The sequence below is a fragment of the Rattus rattus genome, chromosome 6 (genome assembly GCF_011064425.1).
Source record: "Rattus rattus isolate New Zealand chromosome 6, Rrattus_CSIRO_v1, whole genome shotgun sequence".
NCBI classification, from domain to species: domain Eukaryota; kingdom Metazoa; phylum Chordata; class Mammalia; order Rodentia; family Muridae; genus Rattus; species Rattus rattus.
In genome coordinates, this window is record NC_046159.1 from 54,799,497 (window position 1) to 54,821,437 (window position 21,941).

At 42.4% G+C, this 21,941-nt stretch overlaps 1 protein-coding gene across 11 annotated transcripts in view; it reads right to left on the reverse strand.

Moving 5' to 3' along the window:
• Nucleotides 1-884: 884 nt before the first annotated feature.
• Nucleotides 885-21,941, reverse strand: part of Nr2c2 (nuclear receptor subfamily 2 group C member 2) — a 51,418-nt gene continuing 30,361 nt past the window's right edge. For all 11 annotated transcript variants that reach the window (XM_032906078.1, XM_032906072.1, XM_032906069.1 and 8 more), the window contains 12 exons: nucleotides 18,677-18,877; nucleotides 16,161-16,263; nucleotides 14,173-14,352; nucleotides 12,030-12,177; nucleotides 11,240-11,333; nucleotides 10,325-10,458; nucleotides 9,413-9,590; nucleotides 8,268-8,389; nucleotides 6,504-6,643; nucleotides 5,530-5,667; nucleotides 4,498-4,603; nucleotides 885-1,391 (listed from right to left, as the gene is read on the reverse strand). In XM_032906078.1, coding sequence (XP_032761969.1) covers nucleotides 1,217-1,391; nucleotides 4,498-4,603; nucleotides 5,530-5,667; nucleotides 6,504-6,643; nucleotides 8,268-8,389; nucleotides 9,413-9,590; nucleotides 10,325-10,458; nucleotides 11,240-11,333; nucleotides 12,030-12,177; nucleotides 14,173-14,352; nucleotides 16,161-16,263; nucleotides 18,677-18,877 — 1,719 coding nt within the window. In that variant the 3' untranslated portion in view covers nucleotides 885-1,216. The remainder of the gene's footprint in view (nucleotides 1,392-4,497; nucleotides 4,604-5,529; nucleotides 5,668-6,503; nucleotides 6,644-8,267; nucleotides 8,390-9,412; nucleotides 9,591-10,324; nucleotides 10,459-11,239; nucleotides 11,334-12,029; nucleotides 12,178-14,172; nucleotides 14,353-16,160; nucleotides 16,264-18,676; nucleotides 18,878-21,941) is intronic.

Genomic DNA, 21,941 nt, shown 5'->3' on the forward strand with positions numbered 1-21,941 from the left:
GATTGTTTTTGGATTCTCTTTTGAAAGAGAAGGTGGTCTTCTGATATTTCAAATGCCCCAGAGAGCTTTGTTGGACCTAGCACATTCCTGGGAAAATTGAAAAGCATGGTGGCCCAGTACACTGGAATCACTAATACTTAAAAGATCAGAAAGTATTTATCTTGATGCCTTTGTTCAGCAATCTAAGGCTAGTAACTCCCTCACCAGGCAATGAGGATACACAGCTCCCACCCAGCTACAGGTTCTGAATGATCACGGATACTGGCCCCTCTCCAAGCGTACCAGGAATAGGAACCCTCGCTGCAGAAGCCACAGTCAACCTGGACAACAGGTCATGTCTAAGGGTGCAGATCACCCATCTTGCACTTTTTGGTCAAAGGCTCCAGTTCCTATGAGTTGGTAAAGGGATCTAGGTATACCTTCAGTCACTGGAAGAATTACAGGACTCTCATCACAGGCACTCTGATAAGCTGCAATCTAATTCTGACAATTAGTGGAACCCAGGTTCTGGAAGAGTCTGCAAACATGCATCAGGGATCCGGACCATGTATGTAAGGACCCTGACAGGCATCTCTGGCTAGCATAGCAGCCCTTATTGGGTCACTGCAAGTTATGTCCCCTGCACACAATGCCAGGAACCCACATTTCACTCACAGGAATTTAGTGCAGCACTACCATTGCACACAGCTAGAAGTGCTGCCGCTTATAAAATGTGAACGATTGTCTCCTGATGATCACAGAAATCATTAGCATTTTGACAAAAGAGACACAGTTTTCCATTTGCCCTGTCCACAGGTAAGATGTTAAGATTTGATAAGTGCTTAGAAAGTGCTAACATTACCCTGGTAATTAGTAGCTATTAATTCCAAGGACTTTTTTTTTTAAAATGTATTTACACATACTGTTCTTAGGTTCTTTTAATACTAGTCTCTGACATTATAAAACTTCAGTATTGTTTTTTGCCCTTTGAGAATTTCTAAATACAAATTGAATTAAAAGATTGTTCCAAAATCTGCTTCACCAAAAGGTGTGAAAACGTTTCTTAGGGCAGGAAAGAGTTCTACTCATCTTCAGTTGCTATTGTCTGGGATGAACAGGAAGAAGTGGCTAACACACTGGAGACACCTGTGCACACCAAGACACTGCTACACTTCCCTTCCCTCGCACCTGCACAGTCCTAGGAGGCATCCCACTGTTGGCAGCTGTTGGCTGTGCACTATAGACTGGCTCCGGTGATCTGGCCATTATATTCTGCTGTCTCCATCTTGAGGATGTAGGGAATTATGCTGTCTATTGAAACATTGCCAATGAGACCAGTAAAAAAAAGTTCTTCTGTTATATTGGAGCTCATAAGCCTGAGTGCTGGCAGGCGGACAAGAATCCTGGCCAATCTGGAAGAGAGAGCAGGCATTAGAGAAATGAGGTGTCTGGCTGCCTGTGGAACCACACAGAACTAAACCAAACATACCTACAATATCAATCTGATTTTTGTTGTTGTTAAAAAAAAAAACAAAAAAACCAAAAGTTTAGCATGAAGGAAAAAAGTATATTGGTGAGATGGCTCAGTAGATAAAGGCCACTGGCTACAGTGCCTGACAACCTGGGCTTGATCTCCAGAATCCATATGGTGGAAGAAGAGAACTCCTACACTTGTATTATAATTGCACATATGCATGTCCGCATACATACAACATAAATGTAAAAATCATTTCTAACAGTATGAAGTTCTTAATACTGTTTAAAGCTACTCTTCTCACCTGCACACACAAAATTTGGAAATTTACTAACAAGCAATGGGTTAAAGTACAGAGTAGTTCTATAATGAACTGCTACAAACTCACTCAATAAAGGAAGGATACTGTAGGGATGCATATCTGCAACCGTATCACTCGGGAAGCTGAGGCAGGAAGGGTAAAGTAGAAGAGAGGCCGGCTTGTGCTACACAGTGAGAATAACATCTATAGCCATTGGTAAGTACAGTGATCCAGATTGTGCAATGACTATTTAAAAGGAGCACAGCTTTTGTATTGCATGTGCATGTTTGTGTGAAGCATTTTGGAAGAATGTTAGCCACATGCTCATGGTTTGCTCCTCTTGGCATGATAGCCATGAGAGAGTAGGCAAAGTATGTCAGTAGCCAAGTAAAAAAGGTTAAAAATATCCTTGAGTGATGCTTTTTGATGAAATAATTTTCTTTCCCTCCTTGGCTTCCTAGAATGTTCTAAGTTTTCTGCAATGCCTACCTTGTTTATGAAAATTTTTTTTAGATTTATGTGTGTATGTCTCACATGCATATATGATATGCTCCATATGAATGCCAGGTGGCGACAGAGATCAGAAGAGTGTGCTGGATCTCTTGGAACTGAGTTACAAACAGCTTTATGCTACCACTTGGGTTCTGGGAATTGAACCCTGGTCCTCTGAAAGAACAATAAGTGCTCTACTTGTACCATCTCTCTAACCAATGTTTCTCTACCTGTGGGTTACAATCTTTTCACAGGGCTAACCTAAGACCATTGCAAAACAGATATTTACATTATGATTCATAACAGTAGCAAAATTACAGTTATAAAGTAACAAAAATAATTTCATGGTGGGGATCACAACATAAGGATGCTGGCTGCCAAGCCTGATTTCGACCTGAATTTGGTTCCTAGACCTCTAAGTTGTGTGCACCAACACAGATACGCAAAAAGAAAGTAGGTGCCGTGTATGGTAGTACATGTCTTTAACCCCAACACTTGAAGGCAGGTAGGTGGATTTCTGTGAATGTTAGACCAGCCTAGTTTACAGAGTAAATTTGAGGTTAGCCAGAGCTGCATAGTGAGACCCTACTCACCAACTTTTTCTTTTTTGAACTGAGGAGTGAAACAGATCAAGTGGCTCAGGAAGTCAGCAAGGCAAATCAGGCTAGACTTTGTGGAACACTGACCAACTAAGCTGGCCCACAGAGGCTGAATGGGGAGGTAAGTAAGCTAGGGTACTTCAGGAGAATCAATATGAAGAACGACAGAAAAGCCTGCAGCGTGAGCTACAGGGGCTGTGAGATGGCTCTGTAGGTAAAGAAGTGTTCCAAAGAGCCTGACCATGTGTTTAAGCCCCAAGACAGAGGGAGAAAACCCCCAAGGGTTGTCCTCTGACCTCCAATGAAGCACCTTGCTGCATGTGCCCACATATATCACACACACTCACACACACACACCCCCCTTTAGAAAGTATGTAAGAAGACAAATCCAACAGAATATGCTATCTACTAAAGCCTAAAGAAATGCTAGAGTGAGCTTTGATTCTTGCAGGAAAGTTTTCCTCATTTAGGCCCTGAATCCCAGAAGTCCCTCACCTCTGTCCTCTATTCGCTCCGTCCCTGTCTGGGCTAGGACTGACTCAGGCTTAAAGATGAGACATCTACTTTCTAATGCTGCACAGTTACGGTTCTAGAGTGAGGGGCTCTGCCTGCAGACTTCAAGGCCATCTACTGACCACAGAATCTACGGGAGCACTGTGGCCCCCATGAAGGAACCTCCTAGCACACCAGGCCAGATTGGGTTTGTGGGTATGATACATAGGTAAACAGCCCCATTCTCATTGTACCAGAGACTGAAGTCACTCTCCACATGTGACTCAATGATCCCAGTGGAAGTTGATTTTGGGGACCTGCATCTGGGCTAAGGAGATGTGCATAAAACTGTCTTGACTTTACACAGAGAAACCCATCACACTGGCACAATAGCATTTCCTTTAAGAAGTACAGGGCAGGGGGTTGGGGATTTAGCTCAGTGGTAGAGCGCTTGCCTAGGAAGCGCAAGGCCCTGGGTTCGGTCCCCAGCTCTGGGAAAAAAAAAAAAAAAAAAAGTACAGGGCAGGAAAAAGTAGTCCTAGCAGTTCAAGGGGCCTAAGACAGAATTCTACTCAGAGGATACAAGTCTGGGGAAAGCAGGTTAAATGTAAATGTCTTTCTGAATTGTTACTTTTGTTTACTTTGGGAGGAAAGGGAGAGTTAGGAAATTTGGCCTGGAAAAGCTTGCCATACATTCTATTCTTTGGCAGATCAACTATACTGTCTAAATCTGTATTACGCTAATATACACCCTATTGTTAAAATATTACCAATCAATTCTCACCTATATAAAAGAACTTTCCCCCATCAGTTTTACCTAAGGGCAAAATTACCTTATGTAACTCACTTCTTATTTGGGCCAGATTTCATTTTTGTTAAGTACTTTAATGCTGCCTTTCCCTGTGAGTGCTGAGCACCTCTGTGATGTGTGAGAACTGAGCCTCAGGACTTAGTTCTAGAAGAGCATTCCTTTTCTGACTTTCACCAGCAGTCAAAAGCTTCCAGCTTAGACTTTACTTATTTTTGCACTCTTTCTTACCTATACACATGGAGAGGTCAGTGATCTGCCAGCTTGCTAGAATCTGACCCAGCCACCTGCCCTGCCCCGCCCCACCCCACCCCACCCCTACTTTTGTGTGGAGCATGGCCTTGTGCCTCACCTGTATGTGTCTTCTGAGTAGGTTTTCTGCACATAGTCTTGTAATTCCATCTGTGCCTTCTCCTGAAATTTCTCAATCTGGCTTGTGCCTGTCAAACCTGGATGATCTGAGAACAGAAAAGTAAACCCCAAATTTCTCTCTGAATTTGGAAATGTCATAGATATCTTAATCTTTCTTTTTTGTTTGTTGATTGATACTTATCAAATATAAGCAACTGAACTTGAAGACTGGCTCAATGAATTAGGAAGTTGTCACACTGGCTTTGCCTCTGTATTGTTTCCAAGGCTGTTAAGAGTCCTAGGAGCTGTTACAAGTTGTGTAGCTCCTAGGTAGAGCCTAACAGTCTTACCTAAACAACACCCCTGAATTGGCTCTAGACTTCTTGCTTTATACTACTCTAGGATAGACAGATAGACATATGAGAAATTTTCTCTTTTCAAATGTTTAATTACTCCTTTTCAATAGATACATTTGTTACAAAGTAAGGAGTCTGAGGAAAAAGAAAAGGATTATGCTACATTCAACCCTGGCTGTTGAGGTCAATGATAAGCCCAAATGACTTCTCCAGAGGATTTGAGAACAGCTATAGAGAGGAAGAATGTGAAGCCAGTCCAGGTGCCTTTTGTGATCCACCAGAAATTCTGTGCCCCTTCAATTGCTATAGTCAGGCCTGTTGTTATCCAGAGACAGTAAAGGTAAGTTTCAATCTGCCTGGATTATACATAACCAGAGAAACTGGAGATGGGAGAGCCAAACAAGAAAAACAGCACTGGATGGGGGCCTTACTTGGCCAATGGCTTGATGGGGTACAAATTAAATGTATTCAGAACATGAATCTCTAGGCACATTTCTTCAGGACTATAGAGCAAGGATTTAACAATCGATGCTAGATGCCAAAGCACTTATTATGAACACTCCGGGTTATATAAAATATTAAAGGGCTCTCCTACACAATTGGTGACAATATGGCTGTGTTCAGAAACATCAGTAGGCACAGTGTAAAGTGTCACAAGTCCCCACCACATATCTTACCGGGACTAAAGAGAACTATAGCTTTAAGGTATGCGTACTCATAGCCGTCTATATCCAGTTTTGCCATGCTGTTACAGAACTCCTGCAGCTTCCAGATGTGCTCCATGACTTGCTTTATCCGGTCACCAGAAAGCTTATCTAGAAAAAAATATCACAAAGCCTCTGAGGAAAACTAAGAACAAGATCAGTCTTTTAAGGAGCACAACAGACAAATGGAGGGTAAGTTCACTTTCTAAAAAGAACAAAGTCATTTTAAGCTGGTCAAGAAAGAGCTGCATTTCCAGATGAAAGTGAAGTATTAAGAGGTACTTGGAGAGATGGTTCAATAAGAGCACTCAATGTTCTTGCAGAGGACATAGTTACAGTTCCCAGGACCACACAGTGGCTCACAATAATCTATAACATCAGTTCTGGGAGACTTGATGCCCTCTTTTAATCTCTGGACAGGCACATATACACAAGAAAACTTTTTTTTTTTTTTTTAAGGGGTACTTAAGGGCTGGAGAGATGTCAGTTAAGAGCACTGACAACTCTTCCAGAGGTCCTGAGTCCCAGCAACCACATACTGTTTCTCTATAGTGGGATATTATGCCCTCTTCTGGTATGTCTGAAGACCTACAGTGTACTCATATACATAAAATAAGAAAACCTTTTTTTTTCTTAAAGAGTAGTTAAATTACCTCAGTTAACGCACCTAATTCAGCCTGCAGTTGCCAAGGGTTAACTCCTTTATGATAACTTATGCCTCAGTTCCTAGGGGCTAGCTTCTACAGGGCCATAATGAATTTTCTACTGTCACAGTTGCTATTACACATGACTATCAAACTTACTAGATGCCACTGTATATCCTACTAGAGGACAGTTGTTTGTCCACTTATAAAGATCATCTGGGTCAACTCTTGACACAGGCTGGGCTTTGATCCAGGCACAGATTGGATAAAGATATATTCCACTCCCATATCCCTAGGACCTACCTTCCTGGATGCTGTTCTGTAAGTGGTTGACAATGGCTGCCAGGATGGTGGAGAGACTCATGACCTGGGCACACTGGGCCAGGCCAAGAGTGAAGAGCTCATTCCAGCAGGCCCGTACCAGGCTGGTATTGCAGTCCTGTCTGGGAACACAAGAGTAAGGCTAAGTGTGTTACATGTGTCTGACTCTAAGTGTGTGAGCTTTATGGACTTAAAGCCCTAGCACTATCCACCATCTAGCAAGGGTGTAAAAATGGTTTATTATATGTTCAGATCATTTCCAGAAAAATGGCCAAGTCCTTGAGTGAGTCCATGAAGGTTTTAACTAAAGTCCCTTAGATGATAAATTAGAAGACTTTTTGGGGGGCTAGCAAGGTGGCTCAACAGGTAAAAATGTTTGTCATTAAGCCAAGTGACCTGAGTTTGATCCACAAAATCCATATGGTGGAGAGAACCGATACCCCAAAATTTTCCTCTGATCTCTTTATGCAAGCTGTGACATACAGTTAAAAAAGAAGAACATCTTTCATGTGTATGTGGTTATATGTATATGATTGTATGGATATATGTGAATGTGTACATTTGTATTTAGGCCAGAGGTCAACATCAGATATCTTCTTCAACCACACTCCAACTTTATCTTTATTTTGAGTCTCTTGCTGAATTTGGTGCTTACTGATTTGGAGGAGGTTTCAAAATGCTCAGATGAGAAAATAAGCACAAAAATCCCACTCAGGGAACTAAGACCATCACTGCTTAGCTCCACATCAGGACAGCTTCACATAACAGTACTGATAACCCTGAGATGTCAGCTGTCTCCCAAATGGCAGCAAGGCCAGGCAGTCTTAAGAATCTGCAAATGTCTGTTCTACAGTCAATGCCTGGCCAGCTGTCCTAAGAATGACAAACCAAACCATCTCTCCTTTAATAATGAAGAATGGTGAACTACTACTGTCACCATTACATGGGGGGGGGGGGCGGGCGCGGGACATATGCTACAGCATCCAACCCAGTAGCACACTTCTATCTACAGAGCCCCTTCAGTGTTCAGCTCTGGATTAAGAGCTTTGTAAGAGCTCACTTCTGGCAAGGATTTTATGAGGAAGAAGATTCAAAGAAGGGAGATGACTTTCCCACAGCCTTAACAGCTGTCAAATGCTATTCTTAATGATTCTCAACGCAGATCTGCTTACCCTAGGCCACTGTTATGAACTAGTGAACAACCTAAAGTTTCCTGCATTTAACCTGTGTGGTTTCCCTTGCAGCATCCACCCATTCATTACATTCCCAGTTTCATATGGTTGTTTATGTTCTAGCCAAGACTGCATGTCACAAATGTGGTTTAATCCAACTGGACATTAGTTACTTAGCATAGTAGCAGAGCTGGCATTGAGACTGACAGGGAAACAGGATCATCAAACACAGTGATGCTCATGAACAAGCAAGCAGGAGGGGCTTCCTGCAGAGATGACACAAGCCAGTGGTCCTTACAGACTGGTCAACAGTGAAGCAAGGAGATGTGTAGACACACAAACCATTGCTCTATCACTCATCCTATCAAAGGCCAGATACATCTCCTAGTAACAAGTTCTTGGCAACGAGAACTACTGTTTCCTTCAGTCTGCTGATTACATTTCATATAACTTTGGTTCACTTAATTAGGTAAATTGGAACAATCACATTGGAAAGGACCTCAGAGACTTTGTGGGCCATTATGGAAGAACAAATCCCACTAATCAAGGACATCCAGGAATAAAGGCCACTTACCCAAGTGCCTGGAAGGCTGGGATTGACCTTGCCCAGTGCATGGAGAGGAAAAGCAGGCGGGATGCAGACTCGCAGATGTAATGTACATTGAGGTACTCTGGCATAGGACTAGGCATTGTAAGCTGGAAAACAGAAGGCGTGTGACAGAAGAGCTAAAGGAGGGTCAGGTGCTCTTGTCAACCTATCTCCTGTTTCAACGATAGTAACAGCCAAAGTAGCTGTCTCACATCTCAAAGAACTTCCAAAAGCCTGTCACTAGTAGAATGTGTGTCCTTGTAGCCAAGGCTTTCACCAGCTCCTATGGTTTCTTGCTCAGTGACTTGAGTCCAGCAGTCTAGATTGGGGTTCAGGAGCCTATAAGGACACTTTCCAGCTCACCCACACAAAGATGTCTTTAACAACTCTGTTATATTGTTATTAGTCCTAATTCACTGCCAAGTGTTTTTAAGGGTGGCTTCAAGATGGTAATGAAAAGGTGTTGGGCAAAACAATAGCTCAGTTGAAGAACAGCCTGCCAGGACTCCGTATGCTCTGATGTCCTCAAAAGGTCTAGTGCCTTGGAAGCAACCTGAGAAGCAAGCCTTGTGCAACTGTAGTCAGTGACCTTATCTACCCAAATGACTTGACTAGATCTCTCCAGTACAGAGTGAAATGAGACAAGAGATTGTCAAAACTATAGACTGGAGAGCCTTCTGATGCCCTGTTGGGAGGACAGAATAGAAAGAGCGCATGGGAAGGACTGAGAACCTACTAGTATTCTTCAAAGATAGTGGCTATTGCTCTAGTGGGCAACATAATTAAAATCAGTCTGGCTGCCTACTTGCTAACAAGTTTATTTGATGACTTCTCTACATAGTAGAGAAGCCAACAAGGTGCCAGGCTGAGCCTATGTTGCTGTCATAGGAAAAGGCAGAGCAACCAGCCCCTGATCCTCAGTGGCTAGCACCATGGCAGTCTATCTTGGCTGCGATATGCCACACTCTTTGGAGGGTCACTTTCAACAAGACTATGCTTTAGAATTCAAGATTCTGCCACAATTACCAAATGAACTCATTGGAAGGTCTGACTTTTCAAATTGTAGACTAGCATTGGTACAGTACCTGGCTCTAGCATACAGGGGAGGTAGGTAACACATGTTAACTTACCTTAAATGTGACATGTGTGTCTGAAAGGAGAGGGCCTTCGACTTCAATGATGGGTGTTGACTGATCTCTGCTGATGACATGGATACTCCCTCCTCCACTAGCATCTATCCCATCTGCCAGGCTTGGAGGTGAAGCACTATCTGTGGTATTAAGTGCTTTCGCTAGGGTGTCAAATGCCCTGTGAGCAAAAAATGAAGCAGACATCAATGGCAAATACAGTAAGAAAGCCCTAGCCGATTCTACTTAGATCTCATGTTCTTTCCTCTACACCTAAGTCTGAATATTATATTACAAATTAACAGAAGGACCAAGCAGAGGACTGTGTAGCTCCCAGTAAGCACCTATCTGGCCTGACACTAAGGCCAGAACAGAGAATAGAAGAGCAAAACACAAGGGTCAAGCTGCGGGGAAGAAACACCCTGAGCAGCTAGCCAATGCCACCTGGAATCAGCTAGTGCCAGCCATCAGCTAGCACATACCACTCAGAAAACAGGTGTGAGCAAACAAACAGGAAAGAGGTATAATGTTTTGTGCAGGTATATTACACAGTGCTCAAGACAAAGAACTGGTCTGGTGAAGACCCTGGTATTAGGAGTGAACTGCAGTTCTGACTGCCTTATGCCACATGATATAAGCAGGTCTTCCTTCATTGTAGATTCAGAGTTAAATGTGGAAGACAACAGATATGTGGAGTTGTTTTGGCTTTATAGTTCTTTAATTAGACACAAGCTGGAATATTTTGAAGTATGTCGTTCACTGGCACAGCACCTGTCTTATACATAGGAGGCAGAGGTCGATTTCTAGGATCAGAAACCGAAACATAAAATATATTTATAGCATAAGTGCCAAATGCTGGCATTTGTCCTTACAACACAGTGCCTGGGGAATGTAGAGTATCAGAGGGGCTCATACCGTGTAATCTCACTTGCAGACTGGTCCTCTGGCTGCATTTCTGAAGCATCACCATTGTTCAAAGATTCACTCAGGTTGGCCAGAGAGGTCACTACATTTGCCAGTGTACCTAGAGCTCCTTGGCTTGTTTCAGCCTATTAAACAAATTATATATATAGATGTATAAAAAAATAGTAACACTAAAAAATTAGCATACACATGAGAATGACTTAAGGACAATGAAATCAAGAAGGTATGTTTATTCAAAGCCAACTTCTAGGTGTGAATGAAGGGCCGCACTAGAAGATCTTTTTGTGTATCAACTACACAAGAATGGATTAGGTTTTTGTTTTTTTTGTACCTTGGTTATGGTCACACACACAGATCCACATATGTGATGCAATAACATTGTGATAAAATGACAGAACAGATTAAGTAGCATGCCACTCTACCCAGCACAAAACTGATTAATAAATTATGGTAGAACCACAGAATACTGTGTGGGTAGCCACAATGGGAGATGACCCCTTGAACCAAGAGACAACTCGGTCTATCACTTCATTATCTTTGGCTCATTTGTCAGCCTATTACAGATTATCTAATGGAAAGGAACTGGAGCTTTTGCAAAAGGCTGCTTTAGAAAAAACAGCTACCTTCCCAGCATGTCGGCAGCCTGCCAATATGTATAATAAGGGCATTAAATTCATAGGGTATGTCCACAAAACTGCCATCTGAGAGTGACTACTGCCATTCAGCCCTAACTGGAATGTCTGAAAAACCACCAGCATCTTTAGAATGAATCCCAGGATGACTATTATCATGAGAAGTTAACATAGCTACAGGAGGCTATGCTTTCAGCATCATGTCTGATGGCCAAAAGTGCAGGTATCGTTGAGAAAAGCAGCCTGCACTGCAACACATAGGAGAAAATGTTACCTTGGAATCCGTGGCCAGAAGAACTGTACCATCCTCACGTATCAAAGGCTGTTGGATGTTCACAAGCATCCCTGGATCAAGGAGACCAGTCTGTCTATTTAAGACACAAAGAAACCCAGAGTAGTGTCTAACACTTTCTGAAATCCAGAGTAGTGTCTAACACTTTCTGCACAGTTGCAGAAATTCAGCTGACTTCCTATATGCCAGGCTGTCTACAAGAGAAAAGTTCTAACACTCAGTCCAGGATGAGTGACCAACTGTCTGCTCTTGCTGATGAGCTCCTCACAAAGCCAGGCTATAGGCTGAGGGAGGACAGAACACAGATGCCTACCCCTAAGCCTTCTATACTAACTGTGGCCATTCTTCCCAAAAATTTAACTGATATTAAAAGAACTGTCCAGAGACCCTCAACTCCAACTCTTTGTGTAATACATTTTGGATTTCCGGTTTTCCTTATTTCTGCTCTCTTTAAAACCAGTTCAACACAGTGTGTTAAAAAGAATGAACAAGCTAGTTTGTGGCATCATCTGATCCTTTCTTCTATATTGTAAAGAAATAAAAGGCCTGTACTTTAAGCTATAGACAGTTATTGAATAAAGCCTAATCCTTAGGATCAAATGTGTCGTGAAGCGAACCTCAACTATGTTAAGTGGATCAAAAGAGAAAGTGAGACATGCAAGGGCTATGGGAGGCAGGTGAGAGCCATGTGTGTGTCCTTTCCAGGGATATCTGCACTTCCTCAGGCCAGTCTGGAGACTGAATACAGTACTACTCTGAGAACAGGACTGACCTTGATCCATCTTTGTCTGCCACAAATGTGGGAGTGGCTATCAGAGGACTTCTCAGGTCTTTCCGGATATAGATCTTCTCAGTGGAAGCAGCACAATTGCTTGGTTTCTCCCGTTGCACATCAAAGGGCTTCCGTTCACTCTGTACAGCTTAAATTACAACATATATTCACACTTAGAGAAAATTATTCAAATGAATAAACACCGTAAAATACTGAAATTGTCTCTTTGCAAATGCAGAGAGTCAAAATCAATAACCCAAATGCAAACCCAGAGGTACACAAAAGGTATAGAGAGGCTCAAGGTGGCAGGTGTTGCCTGCTCAGAAACTGCTACTCTGGTGTGACCTAAGGAGGCCAACATATCCCACTGGTTTTTTTGTTGTTGTTGTTAGTTTTTTGTTTGTTTTTTTTAAAACTTCTGTCATTAACTAGTTGGGTTCAACCCAGGATAAGAAATGCTGATCTTCAAGTGAACCCTTCCCATAGATTATCCCATGTCACAAATGGCAGAGCAATCTTGTTAAAGTCCAATTCATTCAGCCTGAAGAGCTTCAGCAAACTGGAGGCTGTTAACTGTACCCAGCAGTTTCTTTCCCAGCAATCTAGTTTAAGAATGGGTGTGTAGGGGCTAGAGAAGGCTCGGCAGTTAAAGATATATTACTCTCAAAGAGGACCAGAGTTCAATTCCCAGCACTCACTTCAGACAGCTCACAACTGCTCCAGGGAGATCTAAGGCCTCCAATAGGTGCCTATGTTCACATGTACACAGTACACAGACACATACATATACATAATTAAAACTAAAAAATAATTTAAAAATATATGTTTGTCACAAGCAACTGAAGGAAATGTAGTTTGTGTATGTACAGAGGCCAGAGATCAACACTGAGGGTTTCCTTTTATTGTTTTTCACCTTTGTTTTGATTCAGTGAGGGTCCTTAAGTGATCATGAAAACCACTGATTGGCTAGACTGGCATAGCCAGCAAGCTTTAGTGATCCACCTGTCTTCATCCCTAGTGCTACAACTACACACATTAGTAACAACACCCAGCTTTTACATGGGTGCCTGAAATCAGAACTCACATCTTCATGTTAGTACAGTAGCCATCTCCCCAGCCCACAAACTGTTCTTAAAAACAAGAGACCAAGCCTTGGGTGCAGATGCCTTACAACTAAGTTGAAATGCAGTTGGACTGTGAGTTTGCAATATGCCTGTGGTTGACCAAGTCTAACCCCATCACTGCTCACAACTAAGGACAACCTGAACTATGACAGGGCAGCTCCACCATAAGCTAGTCATATATATTGTACTGACTGTGGTAGTACAGATTGCAAGCATCATGCTTCTTGTTCCCCAGTGAATTTTGCATTGTCTCATTCCTAGAATAGGAAACAATAATGAAATCCACTGGCTCTAATCTTCCCAGGAGCCATGTGGCACTTTTTTTTTTCCAGAGCTGAGGACTGAACCCAGGGCCTTGCGCTTGCTAGGCAAGTGCTCTACCACTGAGCTAAATCCCCAACCAAAAGGACACTTTTTTTTCGCCATGTGGCACTATTAGCCTGGTGTGGGTCCTGCCTCTTGTTCCTTTCCATCCTTGTTGTACGTCTTAAGAGCAAGTTTGCTCACTGTGACTTTTCTGTGTTGCCTATTTTGGGACCTTATCATTTCACCATTAGAAACTGATCCAATGAAAGGTCCTAGTGGATAGGGGATTAGTTTCAGAGCACTGTTGAGATGGGGGTTTCAGTCCTTTTGTGGCTGTTCCCACTAGGGGGCATTCTTTAGGACTCAGAGGCTATAGCAAAGGAAGGAGTGATGGTCACAGATGAGGCCCAGGGATTGCAAGAGGAACTGTTTCTGGTAACTCTTTAGCCTTGGTCTCAGCTTTACTCTGAGCTGGTATTATCCATTCCTCCTGTCCTGTTTTCTGACTCCTTTGAAAAGGGATTTTCATATATACCATGTAGACTGTCAAAACCCAACAGTGTCAGCTCTGGATTACCTGGCTGCCCAGAAGGTAAAGCACAGTGAAGCTTTTCTGATATTTCCACCACCTCCTCCTCCCACCCCCTTAAAGTCAAAGGTAAGCAACACCTGTTTAGCAGGCATTTACTAGCATGGTGGGCCCTGCTACTCACACTCCATCTTCATGCCCATCTCCAGGCACTTCTTCAGCCGGCAGAACTGGCAGCGGTTGCGGTGGTGCTTGTTGATGATGCAGTCTTGGCTGCTACGACAGCTATAGGTCAGATTCTTCCTCACACTCCTTTTGAAGAAACCTTTGCAACCTTCACAGCTGACAGCCCCATAGTGTCGGCCTGAAGGGAAGTGAGTGAGAACATGATCTGGTTCCTCATGAGCAGGGTGAACTGTTCCAACCCTATTCCCATTGGGATCACTCTGTCAGATGTTGTCAGCACGGGGGTTAGAGGCAGCCCAACAATATGTCTACCTCATATGTCCTTATCGATACAGAAACCTTGTAAGGTCATGATAGAAATCCAAAACTCATATATGATGTAACTGCTCTTGGCACACAACCATCCCAACATACAGAGTAGCTCAGGTAACATTGCTCCAGTGTGCACACCTTGACTATAGAAGCAGCTCGGTGCCCACCCACAGTCTGTCATTCCTACATTCTTGCTTGCTCTCAGAATCAATGTTCTTGTCCCTAAGTACCCCCGCTTGAGGCCCTTCAGGGAACAAGGTTACAAATCACAGCTCATTTCTCTACTCTCATCTACTCAGGCTTTAGCCAATGACCTCAGCTCATCCTTCTTAGCTGATAAAGTGCTACTGTACATCACAACCTTATACATTCTGGGCTTCTCTTGCTTCCAGAGGCCAAGCCTACAGCTCAAACATTAGGAAACTTCACAGCATCACTGTTCACACTGACTACAGAGGTTACTTGGAGGATCTCATTTTCCTTTTCCTTTGAAGCACTATGGTACTGAGATGACCCCATACCAATACTGCCTTGACCTTTTTTTTGTAATGTCTCCTTGAATTTGTTATCTGGGTGACTTCTAAGAGCTGGAAACAGTGGCACTATAAGGCTATATGATGAGGCCTTTCCTTGAAGCTCAGAAGAGTCCTGATCAACAAGGAAACCAGGAAGTCTCTGGCTGTTTCTGTCCCTCCTTCATGTAATAAAAACCTGCAGTATGTCTCCTTGTTTAGCAGACATTTTGTTCAAACACTCCAATGAGAAAGTCCCTTTTGATTATAGAATTATGTACAAGATGTCTAGGACAGCCTGGAGAAAGGCAATCAGAACCAGTGGCAGCACTGTCTACCTGCTTCTAGGGGAAGATGGGTCTTTAAGTGGTAGAATGGACTAGCTTTACCAAGACAAAGAAAAGGTAGGATCAGAAGCAGGTACCAATGGCAGAGAAATGACAGAACCAGCTTAAAGGGAAAAACCAAAGCCTCTGAAGATGCTCGCCTAAACATCTTCCTAGATTTGGTCCAACCTCCTTTTCAAAACGATAAAATGAAATCCAGGACAAAAAGCCCTCCAGACTTCCTGTGAGTGGCAAAAAGATGCCTCAGAACTCAGGTCCATGCCCAGATTCTCTGAGCTGAGCTTCTTCATTTCCACTGCCTGCCTTGCTGCTTCGCTACCTTCTATGGCTCCCCAGTGCTAGCAAGCCTCCTGTCTCCATCAGAGCACTAACTATGGAAGCCTTTGGGCTCTCCTTGAAGGACACCAGAAACAGATTTAAATAATTCACTAGAGGCCTTGGGTCTTCAAGTGTACACACACATACACAGAGGCATGCACGCACACCTGTATACACTTCTCCTAGGGGGACTGTATGGTTCCTACTCCATCGTAGAAGGTTATCACACAGGGTTCAGTGAAAGGATAAAAAGAAAAGTGAGACAATTTGGATGGGGGGAATTATATACACAACACCTTAGGAGATACAAACAAGGTGAGAAAAAAATTTTTACTTAATAGCATATAAACACTTAGAAACAGAGTTTCTTGACTTTTCCTATCAGCTTGACAAATTACTTTGCTTATTGTATGAGGTTCTTCCTCAACTAACCATCTCCCTACCCTATAAAAGGTCATGTTGCTCCATGATACATGCCAGAAGTCGGAGTCACATACCAGAGGCTTTGTCGCCACAGACCACACAGTACTCCACCACCTGGGGCCGCTGGACGTCTGCCTTCCCCAGCAATCGCTCCACAGAAGCAGAATCCGTGACGATCTAAGATGTTGGCAAACAGACAGTACCAATTAAAAGCTAGATAAGTAAAGTAAAATCTAGCTGTACATTCCCAGTCTTGGGTATCTAAATAAAAAGAACTCTAGGCAGAACTGGGATTACTCTGACAGCTTCTCCATTCAGCAGCCAGGTAATTCTGCTTCCCCACTGGCCTGCACATGTCAATGACTGCTCTTCTATCTTGTGACTATCACCAAGACTGGAGGCCACATAGGGATCACATATGGATTCTCTAAGGTAAATACAGGCAAGGTTCTTCAACTATGTTTCTCATCCCATCAAACAACATGGAAATATGCAACCTGGTGTGTGTGTCAGAGCTATATCCAGGCTTTCCTGAATGGACTGCCTGTTGAAGCGCCTGGTAATGGATAGATGGAATAGTACAGATGACAGCAGAGGCCTGCTATTTCCTCTCACTTGTAGGTAACCCTTTAGATTACAAACAGTGATATCTGTCTAGGAGAAAACAACTATATCAAGCTGAGAAAGTTTAAAGAATGGTTATTTTACAAGTATACTTAATTTGAGCATTAATATTAACCTTCAAATGAATCTCACAAGATGGAACCATATGGAAAATTTAACATCAAAAGATCTGAACACACTTTTTTGGGAGGAGGAAGATATGACAGATACAGCTTGCTAGCTGCACTGCTAGCTATCTCAGAGGACACTTCTGAAAGCACAACACACTGGCTGTTTAAGTCTAGCTCATCAAGGGGAAAAGGAGGTTCTCAAGTTTCTCTCTATAGCAGAAGGAATGCCCCACACATCAGTAATAGCCAAACTAACCTGACTAACCAGGTGTCAACCAATAGATGAAAAGATAAAAAACAAGGGCTGGCAGATGGTCAGTCAGTAAAGATCTTGCTGTGTAAGCATAAAACCTAAGCTTGGATCACCAGGCTTCCTGTCAGCCAGGCAGCCTTTCCAAATTAGTGTATTCTCGGTTCAAAGAGATATATCAAAAATAAAATGAAGGGCCATCAAAATGTCTCAGTGGGAAGAGGCACCAGCACCTGCTGCTAAATGAACCCACATGCTAAGAGAGCCAACTCTCATAAGTTTCCCCCGACCTCCACACACATGGTAATGTGTGCACTCATGCAAAATTCAAAAAATATATAAAATCAAAAATATTTTAAACAGATAGAGAGTCTGAAGAGATGGCTCAGAAGTTAAGAGTGCATAATGTTCTTATGGAAGACTCAAATTCAGTTCTTAGCACTCAAATTTGGGAAGTTCACAACTGCTTACAACTCTAGCTCTAGAGGGACTGAATACCTCACAGGTTTCTATAGGCATCTAAACTTACTAAAAACATTCACTTGAACATACCCTACACAAATATTCACAAGGGGTTGAGGGCTGGTGAGGTGGGGGCAGAAGTTGACAGAGGAGTGATTGAGGGAAAGGGAAAAGAACACTAACTTCTCCCATATTTCCACTGTGGCTTGTGTGTGAGAGCCCCAACAGGAACAGTGTTTCAGTTTGGGAAGATGAAAGGATTTACAGATAGGGATACAATACTGGTTAAGACTAAATTTTATGTTATATACAATTCACCAGAAATTTAAAAATGAAAATCTAGCTCGATATAGTGGCATGCACCTTTAATCCCAGTATTCAGGAGGCAGAAGCAGGCAGATCTCTGTGACTTTGAGGCCAGCATGGTCTATATAGTGAGTTCCAGGACAGCCAGGGCTATATAAAGACCCTGTCTCGAAAATAAGCTTAAAAAATGTAATATGTAATATAGACTATGTCAAAACATGCTTATGCCTGGTTCCTCTGGGGCCTTGGCACTGAGCCTCCAACCTCACAGTTGGTCCTGCTTTCCCTCAGCATCTCCATTTATTTGTTTTTTATTGTGGTTGCCCTTATTGACTGACTGTGGCTGCCCCCAATTGCATCTTGATGCTCATTTTGCTCCTCCCTCTCAGAATAGAGATAAGTAAGACAGAGCAGAAGACAGAAATACAGAATAGTTCCTGGAAAATATGTAAGGATCAGAATGAAGAGCTGGACTTAGGCTTGGCCACCTATATTAAACTGAAGTAAGAGTGGTTAGCTCTAGAGGGTGCCTTAAAGATATCGGAAGCTAATGGTTTCCATTATGTGGCCTTTTAAGAACAATTTTCCAGTGGCCTTACTATATCACCTTGCCTATGGCAGTGTCTTTTCTTTGGATTAGCTTATATCCATTCTTAACTGTTCCTGCTTGTCTTCTGGGTGTGGCCAGTCAATTTACTGTAAATCCCCAAAGGCTCTCCCTGTTAAGGTTAAGGTTAGGGTCTCTTAGATGTGGATTTAGATTCCAAGGCAAAGCAAAACTGAGCTGAGAAGTGGTTCAGTATCTGTTTGGAAACAACCACTTGTCAATGAGCCTTACCTGGATCCTGCCAGGGACAAGGTTGTCTGAGGTGGTGAATATGAGCTGCTTGGCACTGGATGTCTCCGGAGAAGCCAGGATCACCTTCCCAGTTCCAGCTCCATCTGGGCTGGTTAGGATGAACTGCTGTTTAGAGGATCCAGAGGCGTCCACTGCGGTGACTATCTGGATCTTTTGTCCTGTCTGCTGGTCTGTTACAATCTATAAGATACAACATGGAAGCCCCTTTGTATGGCATGTCTTCAGACCTGTCTGCACTTGCACACAGTGCTTAGGAGGTGATCACTAGAATCAATGGTAGTCTAAGCTATATTGCACCGGTTGTGATGGCTAATCACCACCATCAACTTGACGCTGTAAAAAAGCTTGCAGAGTGGAAAGCGTATGAAGTATGTTTTCAAACTCAGTGAGACTGAAATAGAAGTCAAAACAATATACTTTTGAATAAAACACAGGCTAAAGACAGTCATTACAGCAATCTTACCTTAGGCTTGGTGGGGCTCACAGCAAAAGTCTTGGCTAGTTATTTGGCAGTCACTGGTGTATAATGACATCTAAAGCCATCTGCTCAGCTAGAGCTAATCAGAAAGCTGGAACAAACACCCCAAAGTATAATTCTGCAGAACCCCAACATTTTCCATTAGGAAGATGAAGTACAGCAGGAAACTACAACCAGAACCTCAATTAAACCAGAATTATTTCCCAATTACAGATGGTTTCCATACTACTTCCTAAATACGTAGTAATCTTTCCTATAAGGCAGATATTCAGCTGAAGGACCACAGACACTTGGGAACAGCAGTTATGCCTTACCATATATACTCACTTACCCTTTGGATCATAGAGTATATTTAAATACTTTGAAATGAATTTAAATATAAATTAGATATCATTTACAAAAGATTGAAAAATAAAGGGAGTAAGAATACAGGGAAGGATGGGGAAAACTACTTTTTTGCTTATAAAACGTGAAAATATACACAAAAACGATAGTTTATTTTATTATGTACATTTGCACACATATAAAAGCTACACAGCACTGACGTACCATTTAGCAAACAGACAGTTAAAAATACAACATGATAGTAAGTATGGAGAAACAGATGTTTCCAGGATAGACTGATAGAAACATAAATCAGTATGCCTTTAGGGACAGTGTGGCAAAATGGGTTATCAACTAGGTGCTCAGTAGAAATAGGGACATCTGCTTTGCACTGTGTGTATGCCAGTTGGTTTTCTGACAGCTTAACTCAAACCTAGACTTATCGAGGAAGAAGAAAATCTTAACTGTGAAAATGTCTCCTGAAGTTTGGCTTGTAGACAAGCCTGTGGACTCTTTTCTTGATTAATGAGTGATGTGAGAGGGTCCAGCCACCTCTGGGCAGGTGGTCCTGGGGCTGTACAGGGAAGCAGGTTGAACAAGCTATGGGAAGCAAGCCAGTAAGGAGTGTCCCTCCTCGATCTTTGCCTGAGTTAGGTTTGAATATGCTTGGTCCGTGGGAAGTGGCACTATTAGGAGGTGTGGTCTTGATGGAATAGGTATGGCCTTATTAGAGGAAGTGTGTCACTGTATAGGCAGGCTTAGAAGGTTCCTAGTGCTCAAGCTCCATCTGGTGCAGAAGAGTTTCCTTCTTACTGCCTTAGGATCAAGATGTAGACTTCTCAGCTCCTTCTCTAGCACCATGTCTGCCTTCAGGCTACCATGCTTCCTGCCATGCTAATAATGGACTAAACATCTGAAACTCTTAAGCCAGCCCCAATTAAATGTTTCCTTTATAAGAATTGCCATGGTCATGGTCTCTTCATAGCAATAAAATTCTAAGACACTGCCCTGACTTCCTTCCATCATAGAGATGTAAGCCATTTCCTTTCCAAGTTGCTTTTGGTCACGGTATGTTCTATCACAATAAGAGAAACCTAACTAAGACAATATGAAACCACCTTTAAAACTGAATGAATGAATGAATGAATGAATGAATGAATGAATGAAAGAAAGAAGACCGACTGACCGACCGACCGACCGACCGACCGACCGACCAAGGGGCAGAAGATGCACATACTGTTGATCCTTATGTAGGAGAGGCTGAGGAGATGGCTCAGTCAATGAAGTGTTTCCAGTGCAGGCATGAGGACCTGAGGTCAGATTCCCAATACCCATATAAAAGGTGGGCATGGCAGAGAACACCTGTAGCCACAGCACCAGAGTTAGGAGTGGAGAAAGGGAGGTCCCAAGGGCTTCCTGGCCAGCTAAGCTAGTCGAATTTACAAGTTCCACAATTTATGAGAGGTCTTGTCTCAAATTAAATATAAAATTAAAAACAAAATTCCTTAACATTTTTTTTAAGCAGGAAGGTCTAGAAATGTGGCTTTGTTGCCTACAATGGTATGTTTCAGTATTAATATTTCTTCATTATTATGATTATGAAAGAGAATGCCATCATTCTTAAGAAATCTGTATGATTGATCCAGTGCAAAGAAATGATGACTGCCACATATGATCAAATGAATAAGTATTATATATAATACACATTCAGAACCGGATAGCAAACAACTAGTGAATCTGAGTAAAGGTTATAACAATTTAACTTTACTATTTTCTGTAAATTTGAAGCAGTATTAAATAGGACATTAAAAGCTATAAGCACAAAGCCAGGTATGTTGGCACAAACCCGTAATTCCAGTACTGGGGATGTGGAGGCAGAATCAGGAGTTCAAGGCCAACCTCAGCTACACAGAAAGTTTGAGGTCAGCCTTAGCTTCAGGAGAGCCCATTGCAAAACAAAAAGCAAGCAAAAACTCTTACAGCACAATTGCTAGCATTTCCTGGTACCCGTTTACGGGGTTCAGACCTTATCACAGTTCATCCTTCTGCAGTCTGTATCTACAGTGAAACCATACAGAAGGTTTTAGAAACTCTCCCTAGGTTATTAGACTGGATCCTAGGTCTGTTTAATTCAGGTTAAACATGGTCTAATCTGACATCTTTCAGTCTCAGCCTTACTAGAGAAGCCATTGCTCTCATACACTGAAATACTAAAACTACATTCTCTATTCAGGCTCCAGAGGTGCAATGTTCACTGACAAAGCATGGGTAGGAATGAGGATGCCACTGAGGCATCTGTATTAACACTGACAACTGAGAAGTTATTTTACTTTTAAAAACAAAATCTAAATAAAAAGGAAGAGAAAAAGAAAACTTAAAAAATGTTTTCTTATTTATCATTGTGAGTTTGTGTATGTGTGTGTGTGTGTGTGTGTGTGTGTG